The 17,963-nt window shown below is 36.9% G+C and overlaps 1 protein-coding gene across 3 annotated transcripts in view; it reads left to right on the top strand.

Moving 5' to 3' along the window:
• Positions 1 to 17,661, top strand: part of grb14 (growth factor receptor-bound protein 14) — a 151,001-nt gene extending 133,340 nt beyond the window's left edge. For 2 of the 3 annotated variants that reach the window (XM_043693894.2, XM_043693892.2), the window contains exons 8-13: positions 322 to 417; positions 2,741 to 2,857; positions 4,960 to 5,029; positions 5,325 to 5,412; positions 12,208 to 12,301; positions 15,178 to 17,661. In XM_043693894.2, the coding sequence (XP_043549829.1) occupies positions 322 to 417; positions 2,741 to 2,857; positions 4,960 to 5,029; positions 5,325 to 5,412; positions 12,208 to 12,301; positions 15,178 to 15,324 (612 nt within the window). In that variant the 3' untranslated portion in view covers positions 15,325 to 17,661. The remainder of the gene's footprint in view (positions 1 to 321; positions 418 to 2,740; positions 2,858 to 4,959; positions 5,030 to 5,324; positions 5,413 to 12,207; positions 12,302 to 15,177) is intronic. The other variant, XM_087989100.1, reaches the window with a different exon arrangement.
• The last annotated feature ends 302 nt before the right edge of the window (positions 17,662 to 17,963 follow it).

Below are 17,963 nucleotides of genomic sequence, written 5' to 3'. Positions count from 1 at the left end.
AGTGTCTGCTATTATAATGGTCTGTGCACAGAGCTTGTTTAATCTTCCTTCAGACTGTACCATGATTCAGTTTTGTTGAGTAAAGAGAAATTAATGTAATGGAGATATTAAGCTTGTTATGCACATGCAAAGTTGAAGAATTGTGAGTCTTGAAAATACAAATATTTGGTCAACATAAGCTGTTTTATATTTACAACTAGTCAATCCATTAAGGTAGTCGTGAACTGTAAGGTGCAGCATAACTGTATTTTAGTAACTACTTTTCTGCTTATTTTGGTCTTAAATCTTCAATATTTTGACCCTCTCTTTTTTAAAAAAAAGTCTCTTGTTTTGCAGTATGGAATGCAGCTGTACCAAAACTATAAAATACCACAGCAAAGGAGAGAGAGTCTTACTTCCCTGAATTCATCACCAATGGTATGAAGTTCAAACTACAAAACTGGAAAAACATTAGACTATGATTTTCTAGTTATGCATTAATATGAATCATTATGTGTAATTTTGCATCTCCTTTCAAAAAGTAACAAGAATAATTGTTCATTTCTATGCTAATATGCCTAAAAATATTAAATGACCTCTTCAACCCAACTATTTGAAACATTGGTCAAGGTGTTTGTTAAACAATAGTTTTAGCACATCATTCAAACATATAATTGAAAGGTGAGGTTTCATTCCTTGAGATTGTGTTGAGCTTCTTCAGAATAATGTAGAAAAACAGAGGGTGACAAATTCTAGTGAAAGTTGCACAGAGTATTAAATAACAGGCGACTGGCAGCTCAAAGCCATACCTATAGATTGAGTGGATGCATTTGACAGTGCAGTCCCCAATCTGCATTTTGTCTCCTAAGCATGGAGAAGAATACATGGTGAGCAGTGAATTTTGATTGATACATTGAAAACTAAAAGTAAATTGTTTAAATGGCAAGCATTGTTTTAAGTATTTGAATAGTAGGAAGTGAGGAGTTAAAACGTAGGTGGTGATTTTCCTGTAATTCCTTATGAAGGTAAGGGGATTGTGCAGGTGAATGAGCATTGGACCAGGGTATTGCAGAAGGAATGGTGTCTTTGGTATGCTGAAAGGGGAAAAAGACATGGAAGATGGCTTTGGTGGTGGCATTATGACGGAGCTGGTGAAGAATAATTCATCAAATGTAAACGTTAATTGAGCGGAAAGTGAAGAGAAAGTTAACCCTACAATGATTCTGGAAGAATCTAGGCTTTTCAACTATCTTTTTTAGGGAGATTAGTAGTTCACTTCTTTTGACCGTCCAGCAACTTTCTGGCACAAATGGCCAGATATATTGAATTAAGTCAGAAAGAAAGTTAACTTTATATGCTATCCCGTACCAAAGCTACATTCTATTACTGAAAAATAAATCAAAATGTAATTTCATTCAAATCTGTCATTGTATTTTTACTGGAAATATGTTCTTTGTTGTTTTTATCACATTAACTTGGTAAGAATACGTAATTGGTGTTTTTATTTTGCTTTATTTTGAAGCAGTGCTTTCTTCAACTTTGACTTGTATTGATAATGCGTGATAGAGTCATAGAGATGTACAGCATGGAAACAGACCCTTAGGTCCAACTCATCCATGCTGACCAGATGTCCCAACCCAATCTAGTCCCACCTGCCAGCACCTGGCCCATATCCCTCCAAACCCTTCCTATTCATATACCCATCCAAATGCCTCTTAAATGTTCCAATTGTACCAGCCTCCACCACATCCTCTGGCAGCTCATTCCATATACGTACCACCCTCTACGTGAAAAAGTTGCCCCTTGGGTTTGTTTTATATCTTTCCCCTCTCACCCTAAACCTATGCCCTCTAGTTCTGGACTCCCCGACCCCACGGAAAATACTTTGTCTATTTATCCTGTCCATGCCCCTCATAATTTTGTAAACCTCATTAAGGTCATCCCTCAGCCTCCGACGCTCCAGGGAAAACAGCCCCAGCCTGTTCAGCCTCTCCCTGTAGCTCAGATCCTCCAATCCTGGCAACATCCTTGTAGATCTTTTCTGAACCCTTTCAAGTTTCACAACATCTTTCCGACAGGAAGGAGACCAGAATTGCATGCAATATTCCAACAGTGGCCTAACCAATGTCCTGTACAGCTGCAACATGACTTCCCAACTCCAACTCCTGTACTGACCAATAAAGGAAAGCCTTACTGAAGTCCATATAGATCACATCTACTGCTCTGCCCTCATCAATCTTCTTTTTTACTTCTTCAAAAAACTCAATCAAGTTTGTGAGACATGATTTCCCACGCACAAAGCCATGTTGACTATCCCGAATCAGTCCTTGCCTTTCCAAATACATGTACATCCTGTCCCTCTGGATTCCCTCCAGCAATGTGCCCATCACCGAGGTCAGGCTCACTGGTCTATAGTTCCCTGGCTTGTCTTTACCACCCTTCTTAAACAGTGGCACCACGTTTGTCAACCTCCAGTCTTCCGGCACCTCACCTGTGACTATTGATGATACAAATATCTTAGCAAGAGGCCCAGCAATCACTTCCCTAGCTTCCCACAGAGTTCTCGGGTATGCCCGATCAGGTCCTGGGGATTTATCCACTCTTAACTGTTTTAAGACATCCAGCACTTCCTCGTCTGTAATCTGGACATTTGATGAATATCACTTATAGATTATGCGAACTTGTTTGTTTCTTGCAAAAAACCGTTCTTTAAAAATCGTACCAAAAATACTTTTGAAAACATTTTATATTGCCTTCATAGAGAAGCGCCTCAGAAAACTCTCTGGTAGCCATGGATTTCTCTGGACACAAAGGAAGAGTAATTGAAAACCCTATGGAGGCACTTACAGTTGCTACTGAGGAGGGGTTGGCATGGCGGGTAAAGTACTGGTTTGAACATAGCCAACACATGATGTTTTGTTTTATATTAGATTGAGAAAATAATTCAGAATAATTAGAGCCATGCTACATTTTAATGTACTATAGAATCTGTTTATCATGATTGATGTTGGCCATTAGCCCCCCAAATGGTCGGTGCAGTTGACAGTTGAGTATAACAGACGATAGTAGTCTCTGATGAGTACGGTTTCATGATTTTAAAAATGAATTACGGAGCAATGATGTTTAACTCTCAGTACCTATGCAAGAATCAGTTGATCACTTTTTTTTAAAGGTGTAAGGGGTACTGTACCTTTTAAGAGAGTTGAAAGCTAGCAAGGACTTGAGTGGCCCACACAGTCCGAAACAAGGTAACAGTGTAACACTTGATCAGAACAGCTAGCACTGGCTGGGTTACTATGAGACAAAAAATAAAATTCAAATTCGGCCAATCTGTTTAAATTATGCCCTAAAGATACCAAACTCCAATCAAATTTGAATTTGGTATTTTTGACAATATTAAAACCAATGAAACGGTCTGATGTTTTGGGGTTTAAAACCAAAAAAAAAACGGTTGAGGGAAAACTGCCAAAAATACTAACAGATGTAAGCTGCTAGTGAGAACTCTCTGAGACATACCTTTCGGAGAAGGAGTTTGCATAGAAAAAAAAATCAACCCTGACCTGGAGTCCAAATCTACAGAGGAAGATATGAAGAGAAGATTTGACAGCTGACTAGTTTTGAAATTTGAATTTTTCTGTAAATCTTAATCAAGGGTTTTATCAGACCAGTATTGTGGAGGGGAAGGTAAAAGATAGGTTTAGATAAATAAATTATAAATAGTTGTTCATTAATTATTCTCTGTTAGATTTAAAAAAATAAAGTTGTTAATTTTCACTTTAAATAGTTACTTTTGAGATAGTTCTTTACCTCTTGAATTTTCATAGATTACAGCATGGAATGAATGTTTTCTGTTTTGCTGGTTTATATTAACAGGGCGGGGGGGAGGAGTTTATCCTGTGTCGTAACAACCTTGATTAAAATAAAATTGTTCTTCAAAGTCCATTATATATGGAGTGCTTTGGTATGTTTGAGAACTGTGATCAGGCATTACAGGATATAAATCCAAAAAATAAACATAAATCAGTTGGTTCACATTTCATGTCTGAGTTGTCTTCACAAGCTGCCTCATCTGAATATTTAGTTTTTTTTTGTTTTGGTTTATAGTTTTTCAGCACTTTTAAGTGAAGTAGAAGTAAAGTTGCTTTTGTCCTGCCTGTCCATACAGCTGCTCTCTCATGAGAGGAGATTGTTGGTGATTTAACGTAAGGGTCACCATTCTTTTGGCGAGGGCAGAAGTTGAGAAGGAGAATCCTTTGTGGTATCTTCAGCTGGTGTGGAAACCGAACCCAGTGTTGGTGTCAGTCTGTTTTGCAAATCGGCACGTGGAAAATAGGAGTTAATGATTTCTTTACGAACTCCTGAATGTTTCTTCTTTCATATGAAGCATGGTCATTTTACTTTGCTCCTTTCATTGCTCTTAATCAAAATCAGACTTCTGTGTAGAGAAAATTCAAGTCATTGTCAGATAGAGTGACATTGGCCAACATACAATAACTGGGGTATCCATGTGATTCTTTGCGGTTAACTAGGATCAGCTAAGAATACTCAGTAACTTGTCAGTAATATTAGTTAGGCAAAAGGGAGGACTGCAGATTCTGGAAATCAGAGTCAAGATTAGAGTGGTGCTGGAAAAGCACAGCAGGTCAGCATCCAAGGAGCAGGAAAATAGACACTTCGGGCAAACACCTTTCACCAGGAATTAGTTGCTATTAGTTAATATTAGGTACCCATTCATGTGCTGAACTATATAGATTAATATTACAACAATTCAAAATTTATCCTCGAGAAATAATGGAACCACTAGAAGCAATTAGTTTCAATTTGCACACGTTCTAATTGTTATAAGCAAGCGACATATTCCAGTGTAACTCTGAGGTAATTGTATAGAATAGCATACAAGTGACTTTAGGCTTATAATTCAAGTTGGATATGTTTAATAAAGAAATTGATATTTTAAAATGTAAATTCTTGTAAAAACAGAGGAGAAGCTGTCATCGTTTGAACGCATATGGAAGTCCAACCACATCGCAGAGCACTACATCATGTCAAGGTTGTTTCAATATGTACTTTGTGCAGCAAGTATGATATTGCATGAGTCAAGCAAATTATTGATGTCAGTTCATTTTAAATGAAATATATTTGCTGATCCACTTAAGATAATGGATAATAATAGAAATAATATTTAACATTTGAAGACTATTTGCTAAAATTCAAAAATTCAAGTTTTTGTCTATTATGTTGTGACTGTGCTGGGTTAAGTTACTTTTGAGACATAGCTAAATGAATAAGTTTTATGCTAATTCTATGATTTTGTTTAGAAATTCATTTTTTCCATTATAATTTAGCCATTCATAGGATGCAGCTATGGTTTCATCACCGACTCTCCAGAGATGAAGCTCAAAAACTATTAGAACAACAAGGCCTTGTGGATGGGTAAGCATCAATTTAAGCATCAAGGAATATTATGATTGGATGAGACATTGTGTCCATAATTATAATAGCAAGTGTTTCCAGCTAGTTTGATTTAGGAAATTGTTTACAAGAACATATAAGAAACCGGCAAATGCTTCTAATTTACATACATTTGTGATTGCTTTCACTTAAAGTTTTTATGAAAAAGTGGAGTTGATATTGATCTTTTGGCCTTTTTAGAGCCAAGTCTTTAAAATGTTGATCATTAAGTGTTAGTATAAATTTAGTTGAGATTCAGCCTCTTACATGAGTTGATTTTCTTATGTAAAGATTTAATAATGATTGTTTGGAAGTCTTGGCTTATTATTCATTTGTTAATATTGAGACCTTCACTTCTAAACTATCTTTATATGCCACTTAATTAAAAAAGGCATACTTTTAACTCTTTCCTCCACTTCATGTAGCCATTTTGGTTGGGTTCACAATATCAGTGTTGCATCTTGATGCTTTACTTTATTTTGATAGAAATATTTATATTCTAGATATACATTTTGAGTTGTATAAAGAAGGTACATTTTTAACCATTAACATTTCATGTTCATTTAGTTTTTTTTAAATTTACAGATATTGGATTCTTTGTTATTGCTACTTTGAAATACATGCCTTAATATGTGAGATTTGGATTAGCAATTGAAAGTATTCAGAGTCCTGCATCAAACTTAGTTTTTTTCATAACCTTTGTCCCAATAGAAAAAAACACTCTAAAACGATTGTTTTTGGTATTAAATAAAATGTACTTACATAATAATTTGACTGTAGGTAAACCTTACAATAAGATATCCTGGAACATCAACTGAACATTACTTCTCAGTTTATTGGAAACATATATTTAGATTTATACTTTAATCTCCACTACTTGATATTTGAAACTTGGCTTTGGGTGAGTGGAGTGGCATTGGAAGTGGATTTGTGATGTCCTTGATTGTTTTAGCTTTCAAAATGAAGTTCACGCCATTAGAAAACAGATGGTAGGAAACTTGTTTGTTCAAGAATTGTGAATTTTTTTATCGCATACAAAACTTAATAATCATTTGCTGTTGGCGGCAGGGTGGGGAGAGATGGATTTTTGCACCCTACAAACTTCCGCATAAACCAAATCATCCGCCGACATTTCCGCCACCTCCAAAAAGACCCCACCACCAGGGATATATTTCCCTCCCCACCCCTGTCCACCTTCCACAAAGAGCGTTCCCTCCATGACTACCTGGTCAGGTCCACGCTCCCCTACGACCCACCCTTCCATCCTGGCACTTTCCCCTGCCACCGCAGGAACTGTAAAACCTGTGCCCACACCTCCTCCCTCACCTCTATCCAAGGCCCTAAAGGAGCCTTCCACATCCATCAAAGTTTTACCTGCACATCCACTAATATCATTTATTGTATCCGTTGCTCCCGATGCGGTCCCCTCTACATTGGGGAGACTGGGCGCCTCCTAGCAGAGCGCTTTAGGGAACATCTCCGAGACACCCGCACCAATCAACCAAACCGCCCCGTGGCCCAATATTTCAACTCCCCCTCCCACTCTGCCGAGGACATGGAGGTCCTGGGCCTCCTTCACCGCCGCTCCCTCACCACCAGTCGCCTGGAGGAAGAACGCCTCATCTTCCGCCTCGGAACACTTCAACCCCAGGGCATCAATGTGGACTTCAACAGTTTCCTCATTTCCCCTTCCCCCACCTCATCCTAGTTTCAAACTTCCAGCTCCGCACTGTCCCCTTGACTTGTCCGGACTTGTCCGACCTGCCTAGCTCCTTTTCAACCTATCCACTCCACCCTCTCCTCCCTGACCTATCACCTTCATATCCTCCCCCACTCACCCATTGTACTCTATGCTACTTTCTCCCCACCCTCACCCTCCTCTAGCTTATCTCTCCACGCTTCAGGCTCACTGCCTTTATTCTTGATGAAGGGCTTTTGCCCAAAACGTCGATTTTGCTGCTCGTCAGATGCTGCCTAATAGATACAATTCTAGTTTATCTTGCCTTACCTCATGAAACAAATTGTCTATTTCAGGTATTAGTCAACTAAACCTTCTCTAAACTGCTTCGAACATACTAACATCCTTTCTTAAACAAGGAGATCAATGCTGTACAAAATACTTCACACATGGGCTCACCAGTGTTCTGTATAACTGAAGCATGACCACCATACCTTGTTTTCAATTCCTTTCACAATAAGTGGTGACATTTTATTAGCCTTCCTAATTACTGGTGTACATACAAACTAATGCATTGCAACTAAAGCACTTGGACACCCAGGTCCCTGTGTGTTTCAGATCCTGCAATCTCTTACCATTCAGCTAATGGGCTTTTTAAAAAATTCTTTCTGCAACAGTGTAGTCCCTGAAGAGTACTGTATCATGATTTTAAAAATGAATTACTTAGCAATGACGCTTGTCACTCAGTAGCTATGCAAGAATCTATTGGTCACTTATATAGAAAAACCGTTATTCAAAGTCTATTTTATATGAAGAGAGTTGATATATTCAAACTGTGAGCAGGCATTACAGTGTATGCACTCCGACACCCAGCTCAATGTACATCTCAGAGCCTGCAATCTCTTGCCATTTAGATGATGGGTTTTTCTTTGAATTCTTTCTGCCAAGATGAGCTGTTTCACGTTTTTCTATATTATACTCCATTTGCTAACTCACTTAACCTCCAATGTCCCTTTATACATTTTGTATGTGATCTTCACAATTTACTTTCCTCCTATTATATTCTTATGATGCAGAGGTTGAATCACTCTGTTAATTAAAACTAAAACACCCAGAGAAGCTCGCTTCACCTTGTAATCTGTTAAAACTGAGTGAGTGAATGAGTGAAAGAAAATCCCTGGTTTTCACTGTTTAAAGAAAAAAAAACAATTTATTTTCCTAACAGTGAGCACTAAACAAAAACTCTTAACAAATCCAAGCACGTTTTTCTCTTAAATAATCCCAACTCTACTAAAATGCTGCTCCAATAACACAATTATTAAACAATAAATTAACGTAAACTGTCAATCTTACAGTCTCTTATGCTGTCTTCCTTCAGGTCTTCCCAATCTGCTGCTTCCTTCCGTCCTTATGGTCCCATTGTTTTTCTCCCTGGACTGTCTTTTATAATTTTTCCTTTTTGCTGTGAGTGTTTTTGTATAAAATTTTTTGGTACCTTTAATATATGATGCCTTCTGAGAGATTTCTGTGAGAGTGTTGAGATGTTTATTTCTTTGGCTGGCAGTCATTTTCAAAACCCCTTCCTTCATCAAACCCAAGCCTTGTACCCTCTCATTGGTCTGATGTTGTTAATAAAATCAAATTCAAATTTTTGGTATCCTGGGCATATAATTGGCTAATTAAAATCCGGTTGCCTTAACATCAAAATGCAACCCTAAGCTGATTTTTGCATATTATCAATTCTCAGCACTCTCTACACCTGTCAGCTAGTCACAGACACTTGTGCTGTCAATCTCTCAGCTCAGAAAAGACACTTCTCTTTTAAAGTGACCATATATTCTTTCAACTTTATAACAGTATCATCAGAAAATTTGGCAACCATACCTGCAGTCTCTTCATCGAAGTCACCTGTACATACTTTTAAAAAGTTAAGGTTCCCAGATCACTCATTAAATATTCCAATTTGAAAAGACCCATTTATGTACGCTCTGTTTTCTGGCATCTAGCCGATCTTACATCCATGACAATTGGTTGCACCTTACACCACAAGCTTTTTATGTTCTGCAGTAACTATTGATATAGCATCTTATCAAATGACTTCTGGAAACCCATGTACAATCTAACTACTGATTCCCCTTAATCCACAGCAGATGATATTTCTTCAGAAAACTCCAATAACCTTGAGTTCTTTCCAAGAGCTCCTGCTATGAAGTCTCAAATAATACCTTCTGCAAGTTTCCCTAAACAGATGTGAAGCTAACTGACCTGTAATTTTCTGCTTCTGATCCTTCTTGAATAAAGAAGTTACATTTGGTATTTTCCAAGAAACTTTTCCTAAATCTTAAATTTTCAAAAATTCCTAATTATCTCACTAACCAATTAATTTAAGACACTAGGGTGAAATCCAGTTGGATCCATCTCCAATGGTTTGTTCGGCACTACTTCTCTGGTTATTGTAATTTTCTGGAGTACCTGCCTTTGATTCATTTCCTGATTTACAACTAATTCTGGGATGTTGCTTGTTTCTTTTATAGTGACGACCAATACTAAATTCCTGCCCAATTTATGTGTTGTCTCCTTATTTTCTATTACTTATTCCCAATGCTTGTTTTCTATTGGATCTCTTTTTTTGTTTCCAACAAGTTATAGAAACTTACAACATGCTTTTGTATTTCTGGCTAGATTTATAAAATTTTCTAATTTTTTTTCCATATTAAACTCTGTCTTTTTTTAGCTTCTATTCAATTTTCTGACCCGTCTCTGGAAATAAATGTTTTTACTTTTAAGATTGTTACAATCTTTAACTTCTTTATCAAACCATGATTACTGGGTCCACCCTTGAAAATTTTCTTGCTCATTGGAATGTACTAATATTTGTACTGTTAAATATCCATTTAAATGCCTAAAGCTGCATCTCTGTTGAACAACTTTAAAACTTCAGATAATTTTGATTTCATTAAGTTTAAAAACAAACTTGTCTCAGACTCATTCTTTTTTCCGTCAAATATATGATCATTGCTACCTCAGATCTTTTCATTTTGAGAACTTTAATTAGTCCTATCTCATTTTACAGTACTATATCTAGGCTGCTCTTTTATTGGCTTTAGAATGTGCTAGTCTGAGAATCTATCCTGAAAATATTCTATGAACTCTCATCTTCACAACCACTACTCACTTGAGTTTTCCAGTATATACACGGTGGCTCAGTGGTTAGCACTGCTGCCTCACAGCGCTCAGGGACCCAGGTTCAACTCCCACCTCGGGCAACTGTCTGTGTGGAGCTTGCACATTCTCCCTGTGTCTACATGGGTTTCCTCCCACAATCCAAAGATGTGCAGGTTAGGTGAATTGGCTGTGCTAAATTGCCCGTAGTATTGGGTGCATTAGTCAGGGGTAAATGTAGGGGAGTGGGTCTGGGTGGGTTGCTCTTCGGAGGGTCAGTGTGGACTTGTTGGGCTGAAGGGCCTGTTTCAATACTGTAGGGAATCTAATCTAAATCTAAAATATGTAGATTAAAAGTCCTTCATGATTATCTTCATACCATTCTGACCAGCTCCCATTATTTCTTCCTTTTTATACTGAGCACTACCATTTGTTACTTTTGGGGGCCTGTTCATCACTCCCACAAGAAGCATCTTGCTTTTTAACATTTCTCATTTCCTATCCAAACTACTTCTACATCCTGGTTTCCTGAATGCAAGCCATTCATCTCTACTGTGCTAATATGATCACCATTATGACCTCCTCCTTTCTCTAGTTTTTTTGTCCTTCTTAAATGTCATGTATCTTTCAGTTTTCAGGTCCCAGTCCATGTAATCTTGCAACCATATCTCTGATGATGATCATATCATTTTATTTATTTCTATTTGTGCTATAAGTTCATGTTCTATTTCAAATGCAAAATGCATTCAGATTCAAAGTCTTCAGGTTTTTCCTTTTATTGTTTTTATAACTGTAAGACCATAAGACATAGGAACAAAATTAGATCATTTAGACTACTGAATCTGCTCCACTACTCAATGAGATCATTAGCTCTATTGATAATCCTCAACTCCACTTTCCTGCCATTCTCCATAACCCTCGATTCCCGTAATGATTAAAAATCTTATCTATTTCAGCCTTGAATAAGCTCAATGACCCAGCCTTGACACCCTCTACAGTAAAGAATTTCACAGATTCATTGAGAGAAAAATAAACACCTTGTCATCACTGCCTTAATTAAGTGATTCTGTTGAGATTATGTTGTCTTGTCCAAAAGGGGAAACAACATCTCACCATCTACTCTTTTGAACCTCCAAGAAACTTACATGGTTCAATAAGGTCTTCACTCATTTTTCTAAATTCCAGTAAGTACCAGTCCAACTGATTCAATCTCTCTTAATTAAAAATCCCTCCTCTCTGGAATCAGTCGAGGGAAACTCTATTAGATTGTCTACAATGCAAGCATATTTTTCCTTAGATAAGGGACCAAAACTGTTCACAGAATTCCAGATGTGGTTTGATTAGTGCCTTATAGTTTTAGCAAGACCTTCCTTTTTTGTACTGCATTCCATTTGAAAGAAAACCATCAGTGCATTTGTCTTCCCTATTATTTACTGAACCTGTATGCTGGATTTTGTGACACACACACAAGGATCCCTGGATCTATCTGTGCTGTAGCTTTCTGCAGTATTTACCTATTTAATATTCAGCTCTTCTATTCTTCCTGTCAATGTCTATAATCTCACGTTTACCATTTTGTATTCTATCTCCCTAACATTTGTCTACTCACCCAACCTGTCTATCTCCCTCCATAGGCTTAGTTGGTAATTCTGACTACTTGGCTCTCTGCCTATTTTGGTGTTATCCTTATGGCCTTACTTGTTGATTTACTCGTAGACTTGTAAGTTCTATCTCTTCTTGTCATGGTCTGTTGATCATTTCCTGCCTTAATACCTTTCTCTTCAGCCTTGATACCTTTCCCTTCGGTCTTGATTCTACTCTTTAACTTATCACTTCTTCCCAAATTTGATACCTTTTCCCCCATGAGTTAAAGTTTTCAGATAAACAACAATTTATAAATAACCAAGATTTATTTTCCCTCTTATCATCCCACGTAGGATGTTTTTACTACGGGACAGTCAAAGTAACCAGAAAAGTTTTGTTTTGTCACTATGCCATTGTCAGAAGATAAGGCATTTTCAGATTGTACCGGTAAGTAGTTGGAGACAAAAGCTCAATTTTAATTATTTATACCAACAGATTATGGGCCTGTGTTTCACAATGAACGATTCTCAAATGACAAAACTGCCATTTTAATGTTCCATCTTGATAAGATGATGGTTTTCAAAGAAAATACTATTTCATTCTCTTTAACTGTCATAGTTTACAAAGTTCAACCTTCAAAGTGTATCTTAAGTCATCAGCATGTTCAAGAATCTTCAGCTGTTCAATAGTTGCCAGAAATGATGATGGATGTACTTTGAAAAATAGCAACGTGTTAACATCTACAGGTTTTGTACTAGTATTAGGTTTTGATCACCTAACAAGAATTCCCATATCTGAATGTAGACAAAATATAACTAATACTTGTTCTAGTACAAAGGCTTTGGATTCTTATCAGTTACAGAATATGCCGCAGGATCCATTTGTTTGGGTTTTGTAGTGATTATAATGATAACAGCCAGCTGGACTTCAAAGAATGAGTTCCCTGATTGGTGCTGTTAATCTGGTCCAATCAGGGCCCCCTGGCTGACAGATAAAAAGAAGAGTGTCAAAGATTATGACAGTCAGCTGACTAGGAAGAGCAGTACTAGAGTTGAGGACTTTTCATTTGTAAATAAAGTATGATTTGGTGACGGAATACTGGCCTCAGTGGAATTATTTAAGATTTGCTGAGAGGAAAATAAATAGAGAAACGTGGAATATTGAAAGTGACTCTGTAATCCATATGTCCAGTAATAAATGTAATAATCTTCCAAGTACACACTCTCAAAAATCTATTTTTTTTCTTAACCTTATGCTGAAAATCTCACACAAGTATTCTCTTTTTCAATGTAAGCAAAGTTAGAAAATTCCATCATTCCTCAGGGTTGACCATAGACTGGAGTCATATATATTATGTGTATATATACACAAGGACATCTAGCCTCAGTCTTCAGTTCTCCTGGAAGCACCACATCAGTGGTGACACCACAATGTTCAGAAGCTAGACTTCATTGAAACTGGGTTCCTGCCACTGGAAGATGAGAGGAAAGACTCCCACATTCAAAAATGTTTTATATGCTTTCAACAGCAAACATGCTCTTCTGATATTGGTTCTCAAGTTGCATCTGAGAGAAGCTCTAGAACAGTGTCTTAAAAACTGTGGGTCATCGCCCTCAGTGGGGTCACTGGCCAAGTGTTTGGAATTGTGATCTGCAGTGCAGCAATAGCTGTGTGAATCCTGGACCAAATGCTATGAACTATGCAGCCTTTTTAAGTTTCACAGTTTTTGAAATAAATAAAAGTGCCATAAATGCCCGATCTTACAGACCCGAATCTTCTCCTAAAAATGTTAACTGGAAAGCAAATCACTTTTTACTTAAAGCCCCTGTGTATTAAACAGCTTTTGCTCCCTGCTGACTCTCATTAGCCCTCTTCCCTCATTTTCTCACAGGAATGTGACATAAGTAGTTAGGTAAGGGGTAAATGTAGGGGTATGGGTGGGTTGCGCTTCGGCGGGGCGGTGTGGACTTGTGGAGCCGAAGGGCCTGTTTCCACACTGTAAGTAATCTAATCTAATCTAATCTAATCTAATCTAAAAGTATTAAGAGGCCCTGATGAGAAAAGCTTTGGGAAGCACTGAATACTGAAAGGCCTCAACAGAGTAGATGTTGAGAAGATGTTTCCAATGGTAGCAGACACTAAGACCCGAGGGGCCAGCCTTAGAGCAAAGGGAAGACTTTTTAGAATGAAGATAAGGAGAAACTTCTTCAGCCACAGAACGGTGAATCTGTGGAATTCATGTCACAGAAGGCTGTGGAGGCCAGGTCTTTGAGTATATTTAAGACTAAGATAGGTTCTTGAGGATCAAAGGTTATGGGGAGAAAGTGGGAGAATGGGGTTGAGAGACTTATCAGCCATGATTGAATGGCGGAGCAAACTCTTTGGGCTGAATGGCCTAATTTCTGCTCCAATATCTTATGGTCTTAAGCTATAGTACTCAGCTAAGGAAGTTGCTCATTAAAGTTTATTTACATGCTAATTAGGGCACTTGTAACCTGACAGGTATATTGCAGGATGTCCCAAGAGTGCAAAGGGAGGGCAGGCAATTTTAAGACAGAATACCCAGAAAAGTGACGTAAATTTCTTAACACAAAAATTCCTTCCCCCAGTAATGTATCAGAAATATGCCAGAATCTAGACTATAGGGGGATAAAAACCAAGTTCACAGGAAACTAATTATGGCTACCAACAATTAATTGCCTGTTGAATGGGTTCATAAATAAAAGGTGTTCTTTTGGAATTGATAAAGTGTGCTGTATTCTTTGCACAAGTAAAAAAAATGGAAAAACTTGATATTTGCTGCTTTTCGTAGCCAGAACATAATTATTTGTCCAATTTTATTCACTATGGGATTCATCTTTTAATTAAAAGCAGTTGGATACTAATAACAGGTTGAGAGATTTTCTCAGTATTACATAAAGACCAGATGATTTTCTATCCATTTTATTGGGACAATCGCTTAAGGATAACCACTCCATGAGAATAAGTTGAGAGGAGGCAGGACCTCCATGAGCTGTGGCTGGTATGAAGATTGAACCAATGCTGTTGGCTTTAATTCAGACCACCTGTAGTCACCTAGCCAACTGAGCTAACCTACACCTTGAGAGATGTTTTATAATTCACTAAGTAAGTCCTGTGGAAGATGTTGCGGCTTGTTCAGAAAAAAACCTTTAAGCTTCCACCACTGAGAATTGTTTTATTGAAGTTATACAGAGTTGCAATTATGAAATATTACAGAATAACAGGGTTGAGTTATACAGAAACTATTGCATAATTACAACTGCATTGGAATTTTCTCATCAACTGCTATGTAATCGATGCAGCTAGAAGAAGACGGAGAATCATACTATTCCCTGGATGAAGGTCACACCAAATTTACTGATCTTATCCAGCTTGTGGATTTTTATCAACTCAACAAGGGTATGCTGCCATGCAAACTGAAACACCACTGTGCTCGAATTACACTTTAATCTCTGAAGCCATCAGCTCATCTGGAATTTGTGAATAACAAATATGGTGTGAGCTCAGGATAAACAGACCAAAACTCTGCAAGGGTACTTGTTAATGTCTATTGTGTCTCAAAGCAAGTAGAAACTGAGTGGAATCAGATTGTTAACTTCATTCAAGTCAGAATCTGGTTGATTTCATCTGATTTGTACTTGAGGATCACTTTTTCTGTTAAAGACCAGATTATCAGAACAAAATGAATAAATGAGTATAAGCCATAGTGCTCAAGGGAAGCAATCACGAGAAAACAGTTTCTGCTTAACAGTTTCTGATTTTTTTTAATAGTACATTGAAATGGCTTATTATTCATTGCATACCATGAATATTAAAGCACAACATTTGTCAAAAGATTGATTCATCAAATGAAGAAAATGATCGTTAGGATCATTAGCAAAACAACCTCAATTGCTTCTTTCAAAGTTACCAAATGTGCAGATTCAGACAAATGCCATTTTGTTTAGAAGTTGAGAACTGTGCTTTGAATTAACTTTTGGTGGATATTGTCTGTGAAGGAAATGATTGCAGTGGATTTGTATATACAGATTTGCTTTGCACAATATAATTTTAAATATCAAACATTCTTAAAATGTGTTGAGTCACTTAATAATTGTCTTTGTTTGTAATATATTTAAGGAAATAATCACCTGAGTTACTGAATACTTCTGCATTGTATGAAATACGTTGACAGCAAATGTATTGTAGCAATGAAATTGACATTCTTCACAGCGACTGTATAAATACTTGATCATTTCCTTATGAATCTCTCATCTAAATCTTCATGGTTGATTGTAAGAATAGACTTTGCTACAAACAAAGTTTTTTGGAGATGGATCCACATGTTATGACCAATGTAGGTTATAAATCTATCCCATGAATTATGTCTGATGAGAACTGGCTTTACTAGGTTTTAAAATTAAAATTAACTTGTTTCTCACAAACAGTATTTGTACCTTTTTTTAAAGTGTGTTAAAGAAATATTTTCATGTATAAAATATTCTGATCTGACCAAAACGTTTGCCATGATATTTAAAAATAGTTCACATCATTACATCATTGTGAAAATGAATTTATTTTCCAAATATAAATCAGAAGTAATTCTGTTCTGTAGACACTGGCGAATTTGCACTTTGTGCTGTGCTTTTACAATTAAAATATTTATTCTGCTGTAAAATAATTTTAACATCACAATGTGAGGAAATTAGTTTCATCCTCTAACCTCAAGAAATGAAGTCACCTTTCTGGTGGATTTTGGGTACTGAGGCAGATAACTCCAATCAGAAATTTCTTAAGTTGCCAGACTGACTGCAGTAAAATGTACTCAGGATTGCAAGATTTTCACTCTAGGGTGTGATCAGTGTGTAGGCGGGTGATTAGGGAGGAAAGAAGGTAGGATTGTTGGTGGGGATGGTAGGAGGCGGAATGGTTTGGGGGGGGGCAAGTGCAGGATAAAATTGGCCCACGAAGCTCAGATGCAAATCCCCTACCTGAGAACCATATTGAAATAGGAAATAGTAGTTGACCTATTGAAGCAGTTGAGAAGGTTTTTCTTTTGATAATGTCTGACAGCCACAGGCAGGTTCTTGAAAAAGTTTGCAAATCAGGGTCTTTTTTAAAAAAAAAACTTTGGATCATTGGCAAGTAATTAGACTTTATTTGCTTTTCATGAGCATTTATGCCTATTCCAGGTTATAGCCCTTTCTGTAGCCAAAATGGGTTCTGTTTAAAGTTAGTAACAGGTTCAAATGGTGAATTTGTGGTTCCATCCTTTGTGAGTCACTGCCTGTTGCATTTGCCCTCATGCTAAAATGAAATCTGGGTATGGGGGCCAGAATTATGCATCTGGATATCACTCAACATTTCTAAATATCCACAAAATCTTCATGGTTCCATGAAAATCGGGCCTCTTACTATGTGCCCATACTGCACTAACTTCTTAGAAGTCTTCACTTTTGGTTGTTCCTTCCAGGCGGCATTATTTGTGATTTTTGAAGGGGAAGAAAGCTGTTTTGAATGAGTTTTCTTATGTACGTACTTTACAAAACATTGTTTGAAATGTCAGCTTGCAACAGAAATGTTGGGTGAAGCATTTACAGATCCTGCTATTTTCTGTTAAAGGAAATTATGCTTCATTGTCTATTTCCACATGATGAATAAAGTTCTCTTCAATTATGTCTATCAATTTAATGATGCTATTTAGGGTAGAGTTTGAAATTAATAATTAGAATTTATACTTTAACTTTTGCATAATGTTATGTAAATTGAAATGTGTACAAAAATTTCTTTACCACTTTAAAAGCTATTTAAAAAATCTTTTGTGTAGCATGTTCCTTCCACACTCAGTTCAGTCCAGTGATTTGTAATTTATAAAGTATCAGTCAAAATATCGAAAACTATTTGGACTTTGCAGAAAGCTGAGTTACCAGTCTGTATTTGCCTCATGCTGTTTCTTATGTTCAATACTGAAGATTTTTTTTTCAAAAGCAGGAAAGAATATACCTGATCATAATAAGAAGTTGTTTTAGTTTAAAAGAAATACCTTTCTTTTTCAGTTATTAATTTTGCATTTTTGACCAGGAAGAATTTCCAAATAAGTATCTTGAAA

This window comes from Chiloscyllium plagiosum, unplaced genomic scaffold, assembly GCF_037043375.1.
Source record: "Chiloscyllium plagiosum isolate Xiang-an unplaced genomic scaffold, Cpla_swu_hap1 HiC_scaffold_7, whole genome shotgun sequence".
Taxonomy (NCBI): domain Eukaryota; kingdom Metazoa; phylum Chordata; class Chondrichthyes; order Orectolobiformes; family Hemiscylliidae; genus Chiloscyllium; species Chiloscyllium plagiosum.
Note: the sequence above shows the minus strand (reverse complement) of the source record. Positions and strands in the feature narration are given on the sequence as shown.